Here is a 17,507-nt window from a genome sequence, read left to right as displayed (position 1 = left end):
TTTTTCCTCACAATTATTCAGTTATCTAGGTGTGTGAATGAGGTGATCCAGTTGTGTTTTGAAGCACAATCAACTCCTGTACTTAAACATCTAAGTGAGACCAATTATTGAATCCGCTGAACTTTCAATTAGTGGGGCCCACAATATTACATGTTCAAAAAATGGAGGCCAGGTAAGGCCAGGCTGATAATTCTGGTCCTAAATCTTGGGAATTACAGGTATCTGAGAGACCCATATTAGGTGAACACAGATGCTTTCATCCTAACTGCATCCACGGAGATTCTGACTATTTCTTCTCCTTTCCTCACTGCAGAAACACATTCATACACAATCTATGAAATTTACTGAGCCTTTATGTACCAGCCTGATTTACCAGCAATTTTCAGATTCATCACTTGGTGTTATGTCATGCTACTTAATGTGAAGTGTAGCACTTCCTTTGTTGGGGTGAGAATGACAAACATACAATCTTAAGTAGGTAAAGGACATGTTGGAGGGCTTGCTGTTTCAGAATTTATCACCATGAATATGTAGCTCCGTACCAGTTACTTTCAGTAACGGCATTCTGTTTGTATACCTGTAAAAACCTTGGATTCTTTCTCCCCTTGCTAATGAAACATGTCTCCTTTATACAATGATTTCATAGATCCTTCCCACTCTTCCCAGCCATTCTCTCACAGCCTGACGGACTCGGATATCGGTCACGTGACAAGTCAGCTGACTGATGCAGGGGAACACAGCTGGCTGGAGGGCTGTGAATGTTTGGTCAGGCAGGGTCTGAATCTGGTTGAGAACTGTCAGCACCATGTTGGTCCATGCCTAAAACAAAATTAGAATAATTAAAAAAAAAAGTGTCTCTGCTGTACAGAAGCAGAATCAGAAAAGAGCCACATAAATAGCCACTGGAAGGCCATAGCACACTATGGGTTTCAATTTGCTACCAGTGGCACCAGTGTAAATCAGAGCTACCCACTCAATAGTCAATGGAAATGCACAGGGGTATGACTAATATAATTGACATGAGAATCAGGCTCTTTGTCTCAATCCCATCACTACATCTTAAAAGCAGATTCTTCCAAACCTTGCATTCCATTAGAATCCACTTCATCGTTGTTGTTGTTATTATTAAATAAAGTCTGGGGCCCTCCTTCTCTTACCCAAGAGAAAAAGGATTCAGTAAGGGACACTCTTGCTCCTTTAAATTCAAAATAAGATGGACATAAGCATCTTCATCTTTGCAGTGTTTTGCAAAGGAAGCATTCATAGGAGATTTGAATAAGGGATTAGGATGAACGGGGCCCTCTCTTCACTGAACTGACACTTCAGACTCTTAAAGAAAGAGCACTATGAACTATACTTTCGTCTGGTTAGGGTCAGGTTGTAATAGAGAGAGAGGAAGCCCTCACAATTGTGGCTCTGGGCACCTAAAGACAGCTTGGCAGCCAGCTAAGAAGGAGACGCAAATTGCTTTGTTTTTTTTTTTTTTTTTTTTGAGGTGCAGCAAGGTACATTCCAGGGGGAAATCTCCACCTAGAGTATATGAATAAATCCCATTGAAGACAGAAATTTACTCGCACTTTCTGGAGAGAACAGTCTCCTCTTGGGTCATATTACATGGTAGAAAATAAGGAGATCTTGAGGCTATGACAGCAGGAAAAGTCTAGAACGATGCTAGCATGTTTCATATTCATAGGGTACAACAGGAATCAGGAAGACCCACAATATAGCCAAGTTTTTTTTTTTTTTTTTTTTGGCTTAACTGTGAGCACATCACCACTGTAGTGTTTTTTCACATACTAGCCTATCACAAAATGAGCCCAAATCCAAAGTTTGGTGCCTGTGTCGTCTCTCATCCAGAGATAAAAATAGTAATCAGTTCAATATTTCTGCTTTGCAATTGACCAAAGAAGCAGTTCTATTACAAGAGCATCATAAGTAAGGCCCTACTTGAATTGCAGGATGATTGCGGACAAGGCATGGACAAGTTGCAGAAAAGGAATAATGGACCTTTATTAATTGTGGTAATCTGGAAAAGCCAGAGAAGACTTGTTTGTGGAAGAAAAATTTGCTGGAACAATAAAAACACTCAAGTATTGTGCTATGCCTACTCATTTTTTTTGATAACTAGATATTTTGCTACAACTGTATTACAGTCATTAATGCCTCGGGCTGACAATGAGAGTCCTGCTTTGCACGGGGCTGACACAGCTCGAGCCCCAGCTGCTACCAGCTCAGATAAATGGAGTTTGACTGTACTATTGAGGAAAAGTGTGTGGCAAACCTCAAAACGTATGCAAAATTGTGGACTGCACAAAGAAAGCTAATTAAAATAAAAATTGTAGTGGAAGTCTAACATTGCAGGATCTGCCATTTCCACAATATCGCACATTAAGTAAGGGTAATCATAACACATCTGAGACAACTGGTAACATTTCCAAAAGCACCTAAGGGTATGTCTGTACTGCAGCTGGGAGGTGAGAGTCCCAGCCCAGATAGACACTGTTAGCTCTAGCGCATTAGCTCCAGATGAGCTAGTGCGAATGTGTCTACCTGCGCTGGGAATCACACCTCCCAGCTGGAATTTAGACGTATCCTCAGCGATTGAGATGCCTAATTCCCATTTTCAAAACAGACAAGCAATTAGCAGCCTAAGTCTCACTGAAAATCAATAAGGCTACTAATTAGCAAAATTACTTTTGAAAATGGGAAATGGGCTCCAAAGTCACTTAGGCGCTTTAGAAAATTTTACCCAGTAGCTCCCATTCCAATTTCCCTGAAGTCTCTGACGATTCTTCCACAGAATACTCTTTCTCTGATTTTATCATGATGTAGGGTCACATCAATACCAGCTTGTGGGGATACTCAGTAGATCTCTGATGCTAGACATTTTGGTTTAATCTTTTCTACCCCTTTTGGCATTACCCTACCATAGTCTACCAAGTGTCCTACCTGTATTTGTGCCTCTGCATCTCGCACAGATATATTCAGGGAGCTGACTGTAGATCCTGAGCGCGGCCTCTTCTCTTGCCTCAAGATCTCTGGGCCGGCACTGAAGGAATGCCTCATTTGGCCTTGGTCCACCAGATGTTGTGGTCGCTGAGGGAGTGGTGAATCCTGACCTCTTGAGCCCAACAACTCTCCCTTCTTTTCCACTTTGACATCTTTGGTGAAAGAGGTCAAGTTTTGTTGCTGCTTCCTTTTCTTATACTCAGTCATGAGTTTGGAGATAGTTTTATCAGTGGCTATGGTGTAGATTTTGTTGCCAGCGCTCTCCCACCATTCTTTTTTCCTGGCTTGGTCCTTTTTCTCCATTTTAGGGCTCAATGGTGGTAGAAGCAGCATTTCTCCACTGCCTCCCTTGGGAGTTAGATTGTCTGTCAAGTGATCCCTACTTTGACTTCTGTCATCTTCTGAGGGTGTATCTTTTCCAGACTGCCCTCCGGTTGACGGGGTGGAGGTTTCAGATTGAAAGGATGGTAGGACGAAAAAAGGGTCGCCTTTGAAAACTGGAGGTTCCTCCACATTATTCTCCAAATCCAGATGCATTTGGATATAGTTGTTACAGAGTTCCATGCATAGCTTGTGAAGCCTTTTGATTAACCAAGCCCAGTCTGCATTGCTCACTGGCTGAACACTCAAAGATGGTATTCTAGCCCTCCACTGTCTCTTCTCCTTCCCCCTTGGGGGACTGACTTGGGCAGTTTCTTCAAAAATGTCTTCATCTTCTGAAGAGCACTGCTGGGAGGAGTCTGTGCTTCTTTCATCATCCTCAAATAGGATCTTCTTCACCTGCTCTGCGGTGATGTTCTCCTGGTTTGTCAGGATAGCACAGACCAAGGCATGGAAGTAAATGTTGAAGCTCATTGCCGACTGGCGGTACAAGTTGGCAGCTCCACTAATGCCAGACACTTTTTTCAGCAAGCACTTCAACCCAGGCCTGGTGTCAAACTCTCTGGCTGTCCGATAAGAATCCAGAAGTAAGTCAAAGATGACAGCCAAATTCTGCATGGAAATGTACCTGAGGAAACCAGCCAGTTTGGTTTCTGGCACTTGTACTGTCTTCTCTTCCACGTGAGAGGGGCCCTTCACAAACTCTTCTAGCAAGATATCATATAAATTCTGGAGAAGCACTTGATGAGACAACAGACTCACCACTATTGTCCTGAAAGGGATACTTGATACCACAAAAAAAGGGAAAAAAAGATAAATTAACAGTTCATAATTCACAAGTTATTTCACTATGAGTTATAGGCATACACTGTATTTTAGAATGACTTATGAAAGCTACAAACTGAAGGTCCAATCCTGCAAATCCTTATTTGCTTTAGCAGTCATTACTCACACATATAGTCCCATTTATTACATATGTTTGGGTAAGGATACTGAGCAAAAGTTTTCTGGATCAGGCCCTATACTGCCTTCATTCAAATTGAAATAGGTATTTCAATAGTGTACGATGCTTTTGCTACTTCTGTAGCCTTTTGGCACATGTGATATCAACTGCAGGATTAAATGTTTTCTTTTTCAGTATCACTGTAACTAAGCTTACTCCAAACATTGTACACTACTATAACAGGAAGACTTGTAGACTACAATGTCAGTGTCTCCCAATTTTGCTTTGTTTATGTCCTTGTACTTTCTTCTCTATTTATTGCACTTTGACTCTCTCTAGTGGTAACAACCCTGTCACTCCTCTATATAAACAATTTAATCAAAGCTCAGCTTTGCTATGGCAGATTTAGACACAAACTGACATGCTTCTGAAGACTAATTCCTGGTTTCCATTTCCCCTCTAGTAAGGCCAACAACCTCTTCCCAAAAAGAAAAGGAGTACTTGTGGCACCTTAGAGACTAACCAATTTATTTGAGCATAAGCTTTCGTGAGCTACAGCTCACTTCATCGATGGCTTATCTAAAGTGATCACTCTCCTTACAATGTGTATGATAATCAAGGTGGGCCATTTCCAGCACAAATCCAGAGTTTAACAAGAACGTCGGGTGGGGGAGGGGGTAGGAAAAAACAAGGGGAAATAGGCTACCTTGCATAATGACTTAGCCACTCCCAGTCTCTATTCAAGTCTAAGTTAATTGTATCCAATTTGCAAATGAATTCCAATTCCACAGTCTCTCGCTGGAGTCTGGTTTTGAAGTTTTTTTTTGTTGTAATATCGCAACTTTCATGTCTGTAATCACGTGACCAGAGAGATTGAAGTGTTCTCCGACTGGTTTATGAATGTTATAATTCTTGACATCTGATTTGTGTCCATTTATTCTTTTATGTAGAGACTGTCCATGTTATTAGGTCCTGTGATGGTGTCCCCTGAATAGATATGTGGGCACAATTGGCAAAGATAGGTTCCTGAGTTAGTGGTTCTGTTGTGTGGTATGTGGTGGCTGGTGAGTATTTGCTTCAGGTTGGGGGCCTGTCTGTAGGCAAGGACTGGCCTGAAGGATGACCCAACACTCTCACAGATCTTGGGAGACAGGCCAGTCCTTGCCTACAGACAGCCCCCCAACCTGAAGCAAATACTCACCAGCAACCACATACCACACAACAGAACCACTAATCCAGGAACCTATCCTTGCAACAAAGCCCATTGCCAACTGTGCCCACATATCTATTCAGGGGACACCATCACAGGGCCTAATAACATCAGCCACACTATCAGAGGCTCGTTCACCTGCACATCCACCAATGTGATATATGCCATCGTGTGCCAGCGGTGCCCCTCTGCCATGTACATTGGTCAAACTGGACAGTCTCTACATAAAAGAATAAATGGACACAAATCAGATGTCAAGAATTATAACATTCATAAACCAGTCGGAGAACTCTTCAATCTCTCTGGTCACGCGATTACAGACATGAAAGTTGTGATATTACAACAAAAAAACTTCAAAACCAGACTCCAGCGAGAGACTGTTGAATTGGAATTCATTTGCAAATTGGATACAATTAATTTAGGCTTGAATAGAGACTGGGAGTGGCTAAGTCATTATGCAAGGTAACCTATTTCCCCTTGTTTTTTCCTACCCTCCCCCCCGACGTTCTTGTTAAACTCTGGATTTGTGCTGGAAATGGCCCACCTTGATTATCATACACATTGTAAGGAGAGTGATCACTTTAGATAAGCTATTACCAGCAGGAGAGTGGGGGGGTGGGGGAGAGAAAACCTTTTGTAGTGGTAAACACCCATTTTTTCATGCTTTGTGCATATAAAAATATCTTCTACACTTTCCACAGTATGCATCCGATGAAGTGAGCTGTAGCTCACGAAAGCTTATGCTCAAATAAATTGGTTAGTCTCTAAGGTGCCACAAGTACTCCTTTTCTTTTTGCGAATACAGACTAACACGGCTGTTACTCTGAAACCTCTTCCCAGACCTTCAGGACACAAGCATAAGGAATATGGTAGAGAATGCACAGACTCTTGTTCTAAAGCATATTACACAGTTGTTGGAAAGAATCTAATTTAATCCAGATTGAATGTGTTAAGAACAGATTTCCTCAATTTATATACACTTAATATGGGATGGAAATGATACCACCACTCCTAGTGGATATTATTCCCAGACTTGAGTGTATATATCCCCGCTCCTCTCAATGAGATCAGAAACATCCTGCGACCACATCACTGAATTAATGATCTGCACATTAAGCCCAGGAATGCTAAAATGTCGTCTTGCTGACATGATGAAATTTTGCAGATAATTCACCAGTGAGTAATGTTTAGAATCCTACAGCATAGACCAGGCTAGGAAGAAAGGCTAGGATAATTTTTAAGGCACTGTTTTTTAATCCTACAAATCACTAGCATCTTCATTTATGATAATTTTCTTAATCTCTTTAGTCTTTGCATACAGTCCCAGTTGCTAGAATGTCAGAATTGGAACGGATGCTGTGGTAAACATACCTGGATAGCATTGCCTGTCATGACAGGAGGAACTGAGTGCTAGTATCACAGAGCTTGCACAGCATGCTGCTGGATGTGCAATTACGTGTTACCCTGGTAGAGGAGCTAGCTCTGATGTGATGCAGTTCCTGTGTGCATTCATGTGCAGCGGTCACAGGTCAGACAATGTAGAATCAGTGCTGTCACGGCAAATCTATCCATGCGTGTGCATTTGCTGTGACACCTGCTGTGACACCTGCGGTCAGTGCAGGTGACTCAGTAAACACCTCTGTGAAATCTGGAATGGTCTCGTATTACATGATGACTGTGATGGTGACAAAATCCTGATGATTATACAGGAGCTCTTTTCTAGCAGTTAGTCTTCTGCTTTACAAACACTACTGACAGACGCTCTGATTCAACAAGGTACTTAAGCATGTGCATAGCTTTAAGCAAATGAGTACAGTAACTCCTCGCTTAATGTTGTAGTTATGTTCCTGAAAAATGCTACTTTAAGTGAAATGATGTTAAGCGAATCCAATTTCCCTATAAGAATTAATGTAAATGTGGGGGGTTAGGTTCCAGGGAAATTTTTTCCGCCACACAAAAGACATTATATACATATACAGTATAAGTTTTAAATAATTTTAAACAAACTAATACTGTACTCACCAATGATGACTGTGAAGCTTGGTTGAGGCGGGGCGTAGTAGGGTTGGGGTGCGGGGGCTTGCCCCACTCCGCCTGTCCGGCACTCCTGCCGAGGAGCAGGATTGGGGGCTTACCCAGTCCCCAGTTGGAACACCGGGCAGGCGGAGCAGGGCAAGCCCCTCTGCTCTGACCCTGCTCCTCGGCAGGAGCGCTGGGCAGGCGGAATGGGGTAAGTCCCCGCGCTCCAACCCCACTCCCCGGCAGGAGCGCCCGGGCTGTTGGGTGGAGTGGGGCGAGCCAAATAACTTTATAATGGAACGTTGCGCGACTTTAAACGAGTATGTTCTCTAATAGATCAGCAACCTAATAATGAAACAATGTTAACCAGGACGACTTTAAATGAAGAGTTACTGTACTTCCATTGTCTTGAAGGGACTAATCATGTGCCAGACCCAGGACCAGAATTAGGGAAATCCACACACCCTTTAATAGCCTTAGGCCCAGATTTTTAAACACCTAAACTGATTTAGGAGCCTAAATCTCATTTTCAAAAGGGATATAGGCACTTAGGAGCCAAAATCCCATTGACATTCAAAGGCAATTAGACTTTGAAGTGCCTAAATTCCTTTCGAAAATTAGATTTAGGATCATAAATCAGTTAGGCTTTGCAATGCTGAGCACCGCAATGCCTAAAACACCTTTAAAAATCTGGGCCTTACAGCTTAATAGCAGTACTGCTTGGCCAGGATGTTGTTTCCTAGGTAAAACACCAAACTAAGGTGCTGGCAACATACACATAAGCGAGAGCACATGACACCAATCCCATTTAAGCATAACATTATTTTATCTTTTGTTTGCGATTGCAAATTATGAAACTATATTGTAGGGTGAAAAAAATGCTCCCTTACCCCAGCTTCCTGTGGAACAATGTAGCATTAATGAAGCAAAAATCAAATGGGAAAAGAGAAATCCCAGGAGGTTAAAACAAAGCTTCAGAATGGTTACAATTTTTAGCATGCAAGATTGGCACCACATGCATTGTTGTAGAAAATAATAAGGAAAATAATGGCACAGTCAAGGTTGAGCCTTATTCTGGTGAAGAGTCGGCTGAATAGTGGAAACCCACTTATGAAAACAAAACAAAACTCCTGGTTATTGTTTAGACACTACACAAGTCTAATGATGCTGGAATGGTTCAGAGTACTAGGAGTCAGTACAGTGATCCTTTCAAAAGGCCTGTGTTCCCTTATAAATGCTCGAGTATAGATTGACACTTATGCCACTGCCCTGGGCAGTGCTACGGTCTCCACTGGGACCTCTCTATGCACACTGAGTAGGTAAAAAGAATGTTGCACAATCTGTCCCATTCTTTAGAATGGAGCTGGTTATTCCCCCCCCAGGCAAGGAAAGGGTTAAGGTCATGATCCCAACCCTCCCTGACCCCTTTTTGGAGTCCTGTTCCTTGAGGGGAAGCAGGAGAAAGCAGTCCCTGTGCACCCTCAAGAGGAGGTAGCATAGCGATTGCAGCTGTGGGAGACCTTTGCACACCACTGCAAAGAAATGAGGCTTCTTGCATTGTCCTTCTTTCTCCTCAGCCAAGGAAGGACCATGAAGATCTGCCCCTCACTGTCAACAAGACTACATCTCTGAATAAGAGGAGCAAAGGGGGACTTGCCACAACGCCTGCTTACAGACCATTTATCACATACATTTCATCCCCAAAGGTTTCATTGTTGGCAATACATTTCCAACAATATAAACACAGGTCCTGGATTCACAGTTCTGACTCTGTCTCCCATTTGTGCTATTGGGGTTGACGTTAGTGTTCAGCAGTGCCAAAAAGCATCAACCTAAACGTTATGTGATGAGCTCAGAATGTGACGTGCTAGGCAATTGCATGCTGAAAGATCTGTGATGGGTGACTTAATACTTGAAGAGTTTTATCTACAAAAACACAAAAAATTCCTCAGCTCAGTGTATTGAGCCCGACCCTGGTAGTTTTGGACAATGCTTTTGCTAACCTAGGGTTAGCTTACATTGCTCCACAGACCTACTGTCCTACATTTCTTTTTTTGTTATTAAGCAGTCCTTTAGCTGGAACAAGCAAAAGTTCCCTCTGCATAATTTTGGTGTTATGGTTAAAAAACAAAATGGAAAGTTTTACTGACATATTCGTGGAGTACAAATTAATAATTCTGGTTCTAATTTCTACATACTATGGTCATTTACAAAACAGCATAACCATTTTTCCATTTGTCTCCCTGGTGCCTGCAAATTTTTTGAAAACTGTTAAAGGGAACTTCTGCTTTTGGCTGATGAAAAATCCAGAGAGCTGCACCCAAGGAAACAGAATGAGCCCTGAATATTGGAGATGGAAAAGACCTAGCACTGTAGGTTATTGAGTCCAACTCCATCTTTCGCTTACATACACACAGTTCCCTATAAATGATTTGCTAGTTCTTTTTCCAGTCTAGTTTTCACACACCATGTGAGGCTATCGAACTGATTGTCGATCCCTGACATAGGTGAGCACTCACCCATGTAACCTTATTTACTTCAATGGGACTACTCATACGAGTGTGTGCTCACCAGTCGGAGGGTTGCACAATCAATACTTCCTCACAAATGGGTCTCTCCTGTGTGCTGATAATGGTTGTTTCTCTTCCCTAAGTTCCATTCTATTCATTGATCATTCATATTTTTAGCAAACCTGGAGGACAGATTTGCTCTTCTGCTTTCATCTCACTACGTGGCTAAAAACATTCTTTGCCTCCGGCTTAGCCCTATGAAGGCCTTTTGGAATGGTTCTCACCTTTTCTGGGTGTGCCCATTGTGTTTCTTGTCAGCAGGCAGCTCAATGATCAGCACACAGGATTGAGCATGTTCAAATCCCTCCTTGTTGTTGGGGGTCTTTGGTGAGCACTGGGTGTCTAACATGAAAACCTAAAAAATCCACACATTATGCACAACAAGCAGCTCAACACCTGCACCATTGGAAAAGGTAATACATATAGGAACAGAACAGCCCCTTTGCATGGCTAAAGTCTCCCACCTGTGCAGGCTGTGCATTCTGAGGGGGATTATTTTCAAAGGCACCCAACTCCCATTGACTTCCTAGGGGAAGTCAACCAAATCTCCACTGTTGTGGCTTGTCGTGCTTTGTACTGTAACTGGATAGTTGGGCTAAAGCACAACTGAGCAGAATTTATCTCAGGAGAGGTCACTGAAGAGACACTGTGTATGCACACGCGCAATCAGATAGGGGTTATGGGAGTTGGGATTCTCTGAACTTCAGGTGTTAAAAAAATTAACAAACAAAACACTGCCAATGCCACCCACCAGTCTCTATGACCCACTGGGTTGCCTTTTTGTTATTGCCCATCAGTTCCAGGTCTGCATATTATCAGTGTATTGGGCATTCCAAGAAGCAGCAGGTACAATCAATTACACACAGAAATTGACAGAAGTGACCTGTTGATTCATCTAATCCATCCCTGGCTTGTCCAATTTATTTTTAATGTGACCAAAGTGACAGACATTCACTACTTCTTTCGGGAAAATGATTACTCCTAGGTCTAATAGGACATTTACCTGGATTCGCACAAAGGGCTGCTTGGGGAAGTAGTTGATGTGGTGCTGCCTTAAGTGACAAGCAAAGGAAAGGTAAGGTAAACTCCAGCAAGATGCTATTTTAATATGGAGCTTCACAAGCCTACTGCCCTCCACGGGGAGACAACACATAGTCGGAGGGAAACGCTTTCCCGGACCTCCAGTAACAAAGGTACTGAGCAAAGACTCCCACCACAGTACAATTTTCCCTTTCCAGGAGTTTTTGGAAAGAAAATTCCCAGCCTGCCTGTTGATTTAACTCTTGGTATATAGTTTGTTCTCTGGCTTCCTTTGTAATGAGATCATTACCTGTTGTGCCATGGCTCGGATTCTCCAGTACTCAGCTTCAGCACTGGGAGAGAGAGACGGGGCCGCCACCTTCACTTCACAGGCATCGCCACTAAAGCTTTCAGAACCACTGTGGAAATAGCCCAATAGGTTCTACAGAGAGACACAACGTCAGTCTTTCACTGTGTGAAAGATCAATCAAGCAGTTGTAGAGCCCTCTAGCCTCATGAGCACATGTGCATGACCAGATTCTGAGTGATCTCCCATAATTGCCCTGGCATTTCTCCGGATATTTTATTTGAACAAATGCACTGTGATTCCCTTTTAAGCAGCTTGGACTGTGATGACTTACCAAGGTTTTTGGTTACAATCACAGACTGAGTCAAAAGAGCCAAGTGTTTTAGTCTGGACTCAGTTTGTAGCAAAGGCATCACTCAGGCAATCATTTGTTTTCCCATTGCATTTGTAAAGCCAGCTGAAGAACTGGATATAAAGACATGTCATGCAGATAACATCTGCTCTCACTTGCACCTGTTCAACCCCGCTGATTTCATATTGGCAGGGCATCATGAAGAAGCCTGGTCACTTCCCACCCTGATCTTTGGTGCAATACTAGAGCACTGTCGTAGGAAGCATGGCCATATGCCACTGCCTCGATGTACACGTTCTTTGGAAAAAACAGAACACTTCTGTTTCCAGAGTTATTAATCTGAGACCTTTCACTAAAATTAAACATAACAATAACTAAAATATATGATAACAGATCTGAAATTACTTTTCTGATGTTTTTGATTTTCAGGCAAAGTCTTTATTGTGGCTTGGGTAAAATTAGACACAAAAGTTTCTCAGAAAAGGGAATCTATTTATCTAGCAAATATCAGTGAATTGAGGCTGGTTGGGACGTTAGTTTTACCTTTACTGGCTCAAGAGTTGCAGAGAACGCGTCCTGTAACGCACAGCATGCAAGCCTCCACATTTCTTCAGTAAAAACGGGCCCTGCTGTCACCAGGACATACCTGCAAGTAAGGACACTGGAAGCTATCAAGCCTGCAAGCCCTACAAAACTTTTTCTGACTCATAAAGAAAGAAGGTAGAAATTGGGCTACTGGGTAGAGCAAAATCTAGACAGCTGCTTCACAAACATCAAACTAGTAAGATGTGTGCCAATCACCACCCTGACCATTTTGCCTAGACATTGTATTCCTTTCCTGGCTGCTATTTGAGTGCTTTTTATCAATATAGATTCAAAGCTTTCCAGGGCAGGGGCTGCATCTTTCTTTATTGTCTGTTCAGTGCTGTGCACCATATTTTAGGTTTGACTGCAATAATAATTTGCACAATGTGATGGGGATACTTAACTCAGGAGACCTGTGTATCCCACCCAACAGCAGTTTGATTATTTTTTCTACAGGCTGTGTATTGACTAGTGATGTAGATATTCGTGTAGAGCAGATATTTTCATGGGAGGAACATGCATGTTTGTTTATATCATTTCCCAAAATTGTGGACTTTCTCCTCTGCTCTGACAGCATCGAGTCAATACAGATGGGCCATGGGCATTCCCATATATTCCTACCTTCCCCTTCATGACTGGGAATTTGGTTTGATAACAAGCAAACAGTCTGGCTAATTGAGGGACATTTAATTTCAGCCCTTAGAAGCTTTTTCTAACTCTAGATTTTGCTTTTAAAGAACAAGAGGCAGGTTATAGATTACTATGGAGGTACTGGCCAAAATGATCAGTTTGTTTGGCCAAGACTTCTCTAGTCAGGAGTCTTTGCATCACTTCCTCTTTTTAATACTCTGATGGGGGAAAAAAGGCTCTTCTATATTACCTGATACATGAGCAGCCAACTCTGGAGATTGTTTCTGTAGGCTCCGCCACACAGGCTACCAACAACTTGAAGAGATCTTTTAGCATTGTATTAATCATATTCTCGTAGCCAATGTCTATGGGGAAAAGAAAGTTGTTTTTAGCATTCCCACCTTCGCAATATCATCTAGACAAACAGCAGTCCTTCTTCTTCTTGATATCTGAATATTTTACAAACTCGATTCTCTTTAACACTAATGGCTGTTTTATAGGTGTCAAAACACAGCAAATTAAGAGGAGAGCTGTTCTCTTCAGGCAAGTATATGGGAATATAAATTTTCCCACTGATATTGGGGAAGTACTGTGTTAGTTCCTATTCCTGTCTATTATGATCTTGAGCGTAATACTCGATCACTTTATATTTTTGGAAAGTTTAACATAATCTCTTTTAAGGTAAAAATGACTTTCCCATTCTTCCTGATTTTGACTTGTTCTTGAGCAACCAAAACCAAGCCATCTTCTAAGCATGTCACACAGTAAAACCCTGCATCGTTAGCGAATCACTAGATCTGATGTTGAAGGGACACTGCTTACCTGAATGTATGAAACTTTGAACGTGCTCCACTACCAGTTCACAGGAAAGGCCAATGGCATGCTTGAAATTAGCAGATGCCGCATCCCAGTAAGAATGGTCACCATGGCTACGATGGAGCCAGAGGGACATTGTGGGGAGTAAAAGATGTACAACCGCATAAATGCCAAATCCTGGGCCTGGAAGGAAAACACAACCATGGTAAGAATTTCTGGCTGCAAATACCCACTGAAACACATGCCCAAACTAAGAAATCCAGGATCCTTTACCAGACTGAGATCATGGATTGACTAATGTTAATGAAAACTACTTCGAAAATATCTGAAGTATTTGTGTTGTCTTAACTAAGAGCCAGTAGTAAAGTTTGCAGCAGTGCATACACCTTGGATTGCCTGTTGAAAGTGTATAAATTACCACCCATTAATTGAAGGGTACATGGAGAATCCAACTGTCTTCTTGAATTTAGTGTAGATTTATTGTAAGATATAAGAGATGACAGAACAACTATTTTCTGGGGAGGAGTGACCAAGAGCATGGCAAGATATTCAGCTGTTAATAAAATAAATACTGGGCATGACAGTACTTAATTCTATGAGTCTGACACCCACAACATGTTTTTTTTACTCATCAAGTCAACTATTTGTGTGGTTTTAATATAAAACATTTATAACCATATATGGTGCGGTGAAAAGGCATTTGTTTCTGATGCACAGTTCTGGTTCGGACTATAGGAATGCAAACTGAGCAGTGCAGTTTTATGCTGGATGAACATTCGAGGAGGATTTCATGAAGAGTGTCTCATAATATATAGAGAACAATCCAGCACTTCAAGAAACAGGAGAAGTTTTTCAAGCAGGTACAACAGAGGAAGGTAAAAGCTGGAAATATTTGTTCTGGATAAAATAGCAGATGTGCAGGGAATGTATCAGTATGTAGTGATGTCATATCACTCCACAGATTGGCCTTCACGGGGGTGGAGAAAAGAATACCTGCATATCATGATGTGTGTCAAGAACAAGGAGAATTGTGTACACTAGACAAAAGTACCAATAAAAAAATTAACACATGCCAACAGCTACCACACAGTTACCACAGTTATCCCTTTCCTCCCCTATGCAAAGACTATCATCTTTTTGATGAAGCTCGCTTGGGAGCCAGTCAATGTGATCTTTAACCAAGCCAAGAAGTTACTAATGAACACCACAAGGACAATATCTCCTCTCTAGAGAAGCTAAGCAAACTATCTTCACGGTCCTTGCTAGCTTAATAAGGATTTTTCTCAGTAGCAGAATGTTCCATAAAGTTGTTGAAATTACCAGGAATTTTGGCAACATCTCTCAGCAGCTCAAAGAGTAAATCCAGGGTGGGTGGCTGGTGCTGGCGGGGACAGTTGGATATGGCGGTAGTTAATTCTTCCAGCAGAATGATCCAGACATTGATAAGGCCTAGAAATACGGACACATAATGAGAAGCTAGGAGTAAGGTGTGGGGAAATATACTAGAAGCTATTTATAATGCATTTACTGGTTTGATCATTGGCTGGGGTTGGTTTCAAAATGCAAGGGAGACGAAGGAAAAAATCTCCTGTGAGCTAGATAATGGGTTCCTAGTCTTTATCCCCTTCCCATCCAATACAGTTTGTATGTACGGTGGTGATGGGGCATTGCCCATTTGAATCTCTGCTCTCCTCTCTTCTCCACTCCCTTGTCTCATTTATAGAGCATCTATCCCCCTCCCACCTTACTCTGCGTTCTTTCTCCCTTCATACCCATTTAGTGGATGGAAAGGTTAGGATTATCAGGCTGTCATTGTTATTACTTTATCCTCTCATCTCAGAGGAGTGTGGGTCTCTTACGTATGCAGTGCATCACTAAGTATAAATGAGGTGAAATCACCTGAGTATGCATGTAGGATATAGCTAAATTGGGCATGTGTTCGCCCCACTGAGAGGAACCACCACAAAAGAGCTTAATTTGTAACATATGTGGATATGTAAACAATACAGACACAGGGCAACACCATATTTCTGGACACTTTTTTTCTGAACATTTGCAACAGTTGGCCAAATTCACAATTACACGTGGAGCTGATTAACTTCTGTGTGTAACCACAATTATGCAATAGCCATGATTTTAAATTCACCTACCAGAGTCATCCTCAAAGTCAGAAAGGACACACTCAGTCCCATCCTCACTGCTGGCTGATGGCTCCTGCACTCTTTGGGGCAAGTTGACCAGCCGGCCACTGAGGAAAATTGGCTTCAAGGGCATTTTGTAGATTTTGGCTAGCAACTAAACAAAGAAAAAACGTAACGTGGGAAAGTGGGAAAGTGCCGTCATGCCACACACAGGGAAAATAAGTATTAGAGTGACAGTAATATTTGGGATGGATAGTGGCATGATACGGTCCATCTAGTGGCAACGTAGTCTAGGGCAGTGGTTCTTAAAGCCGGTCCGCTGCATGTTCAGAGAAAGCCCCTGGCCGGCCGGATCAGTTTGTTTACCTGCCGCGTCCGCAGGTTCGGCCGATCGCGGCTCCCACTGGCTGTGGTTCACCGCTCCAGGGCAATGGGGGCTGCAGGAAGGGCGGTCAGCATGTCCCTTGGCCCGCACCGCTTACCACAGCCCCCATTGGCCTGGAGCAGCGAACCACAGCCAGTGGGAGCCACGATCGGCTGAACCTGTGGATGCGGCAGGTAAACAAACCGGTCCAGCCTGCCAGGGGCTTTCCCTGAACAAGCAGCGGACCAGCTTTGAGAACCACCGGTCTAGGGTACTGAACACAAGATGAGGAGTCAAGAGCTCCTCCTTCTACTGCTAATTTGCTCTGTGACCTTGGACAAGTCATTTAAATAACCTGTGTGAGTTCCCCAAGCTGCGAAATTCAAATAATACTGGTCATACCTGAGTATTCTGAGGATTAGTTGTACACAGAGTACTTTGAAGATGTAAAGAACTGAATAAATACTAAATATTATCTTTATCTGCCAGCCATCCACCTATCTGCAGGTTATTTTGGAGATTGTTTTTTTCTTTCTGATCACTAGCCCAGCAAAGGTTGATTGCTCCTGAAATAATATATACTGGTTTGCCAACTGCAATGAACATGATCTTTGCAGCATTATATCACCAGTCACCAGAGATAATGTTAATGCCTTATATGTTTTGAAAACTGGGATTCCACATTTTTGGTGCCATAAATCGTTGGTATCTAAGTAACTTCAGAAGTTCTTGAGTGAGTGGCTGCTAACCATATGAATGGAATGTATTAAAATTCAATGTAGTATTCAAAATGGTCCCTCACAATTGCACATTGGTGCCAGTGGTCCAGAGCTAAATAAACTACATCAGTGTAGTGCCATGAACATTTTCACTCTCTGCATTTGTATCGTGTCATACCAATCCCTATAAACTAAACAGGGTTTCTCAAATTATGAGGCAGCCTCCATGGCCTGGTTCTCCAACATCTTCAGACTGCGATACCCAACAGACAGCAAGGTATTTTAAAAAACCAAACAAACCATAATGTAAGGACCTGATTCTGCCCCGTAACTCACATTGAATAGGTACTTTGCAAGCAGTCCCTCTGATTTCAGTAGGGCTATTTACAGAGTAAAGGACTGCTTTGAGCATGGTAGAATTGGGACCTAAATTTCAATTTG

At 42.3% G+C, this 17,507-nt stretch overlaps 1 protein-coding gene across 1 annotated transcript in view; it reads right to left on the bottom strand.

Annotated features, from left to right (window-relative positions):
* Positions 1-627: 627 nt before the first annotated feature.
* ARFGEF3 (ARFGEF family member 3) overlaps positions 628-17,507 on the bottom strand; it is a 115,446-nt gene continuing 98,566 nt past the window's right edge. The window contains exons 26-34 of the mRNA XM_077813112.1: positions 15,993-16,137; positions 15,163-15,291; positions 13,849-14,025; positions 13,277-13,391; positions 12,355-12,457; positions 11,463-11,594; positions 10,357-10,487; positions 2,950-4,174; positions 628-819 (exon numbers count right to left, since the gene is read on the bottom strand). Of these exons, the coding sequence (XP_077669238.1) occupies positions 628-819; positions 2,950-4,174; positions 10,357-10,487; positions 11,463-11,594; positions 12,355-12,457; positions 13,277-13,391; positions 13,849-14,025; positions 15,163-15,291; positions 15,993-16,137 (2,349 nt within the window). The remainder of the gene's footprint in view (positions 820-2,949; positions 4,175-10,356; positions 10,488-11,462; positions 11,595-12,354; positions 12,458-13,276; positions 13,392-13,848; positions 14,026-15,162; positions 15,292-15,992; positions 16,138-17,507) is intronic.

Source organism: Eretmochelys imbricata, chromosome 3 (assembly GCF_965152235.1).
Source record: "Eretmochelys imbricata isolate rEreImb1 chromosome 3, rEreImb1.hap1, whole genome shotgun sequence".
Taxonomy (NCBI): domain Eukaryota; kingdom Metazoa; phylum Chordata; order Testudines; family Cheloniidae; genus Eretmochelys; species Eretmochelys imbricata.
Note: the sequence above shows the minus strand (reverse complement) of the source record. Positions and strands in the feature narration are given on the sequence as shown.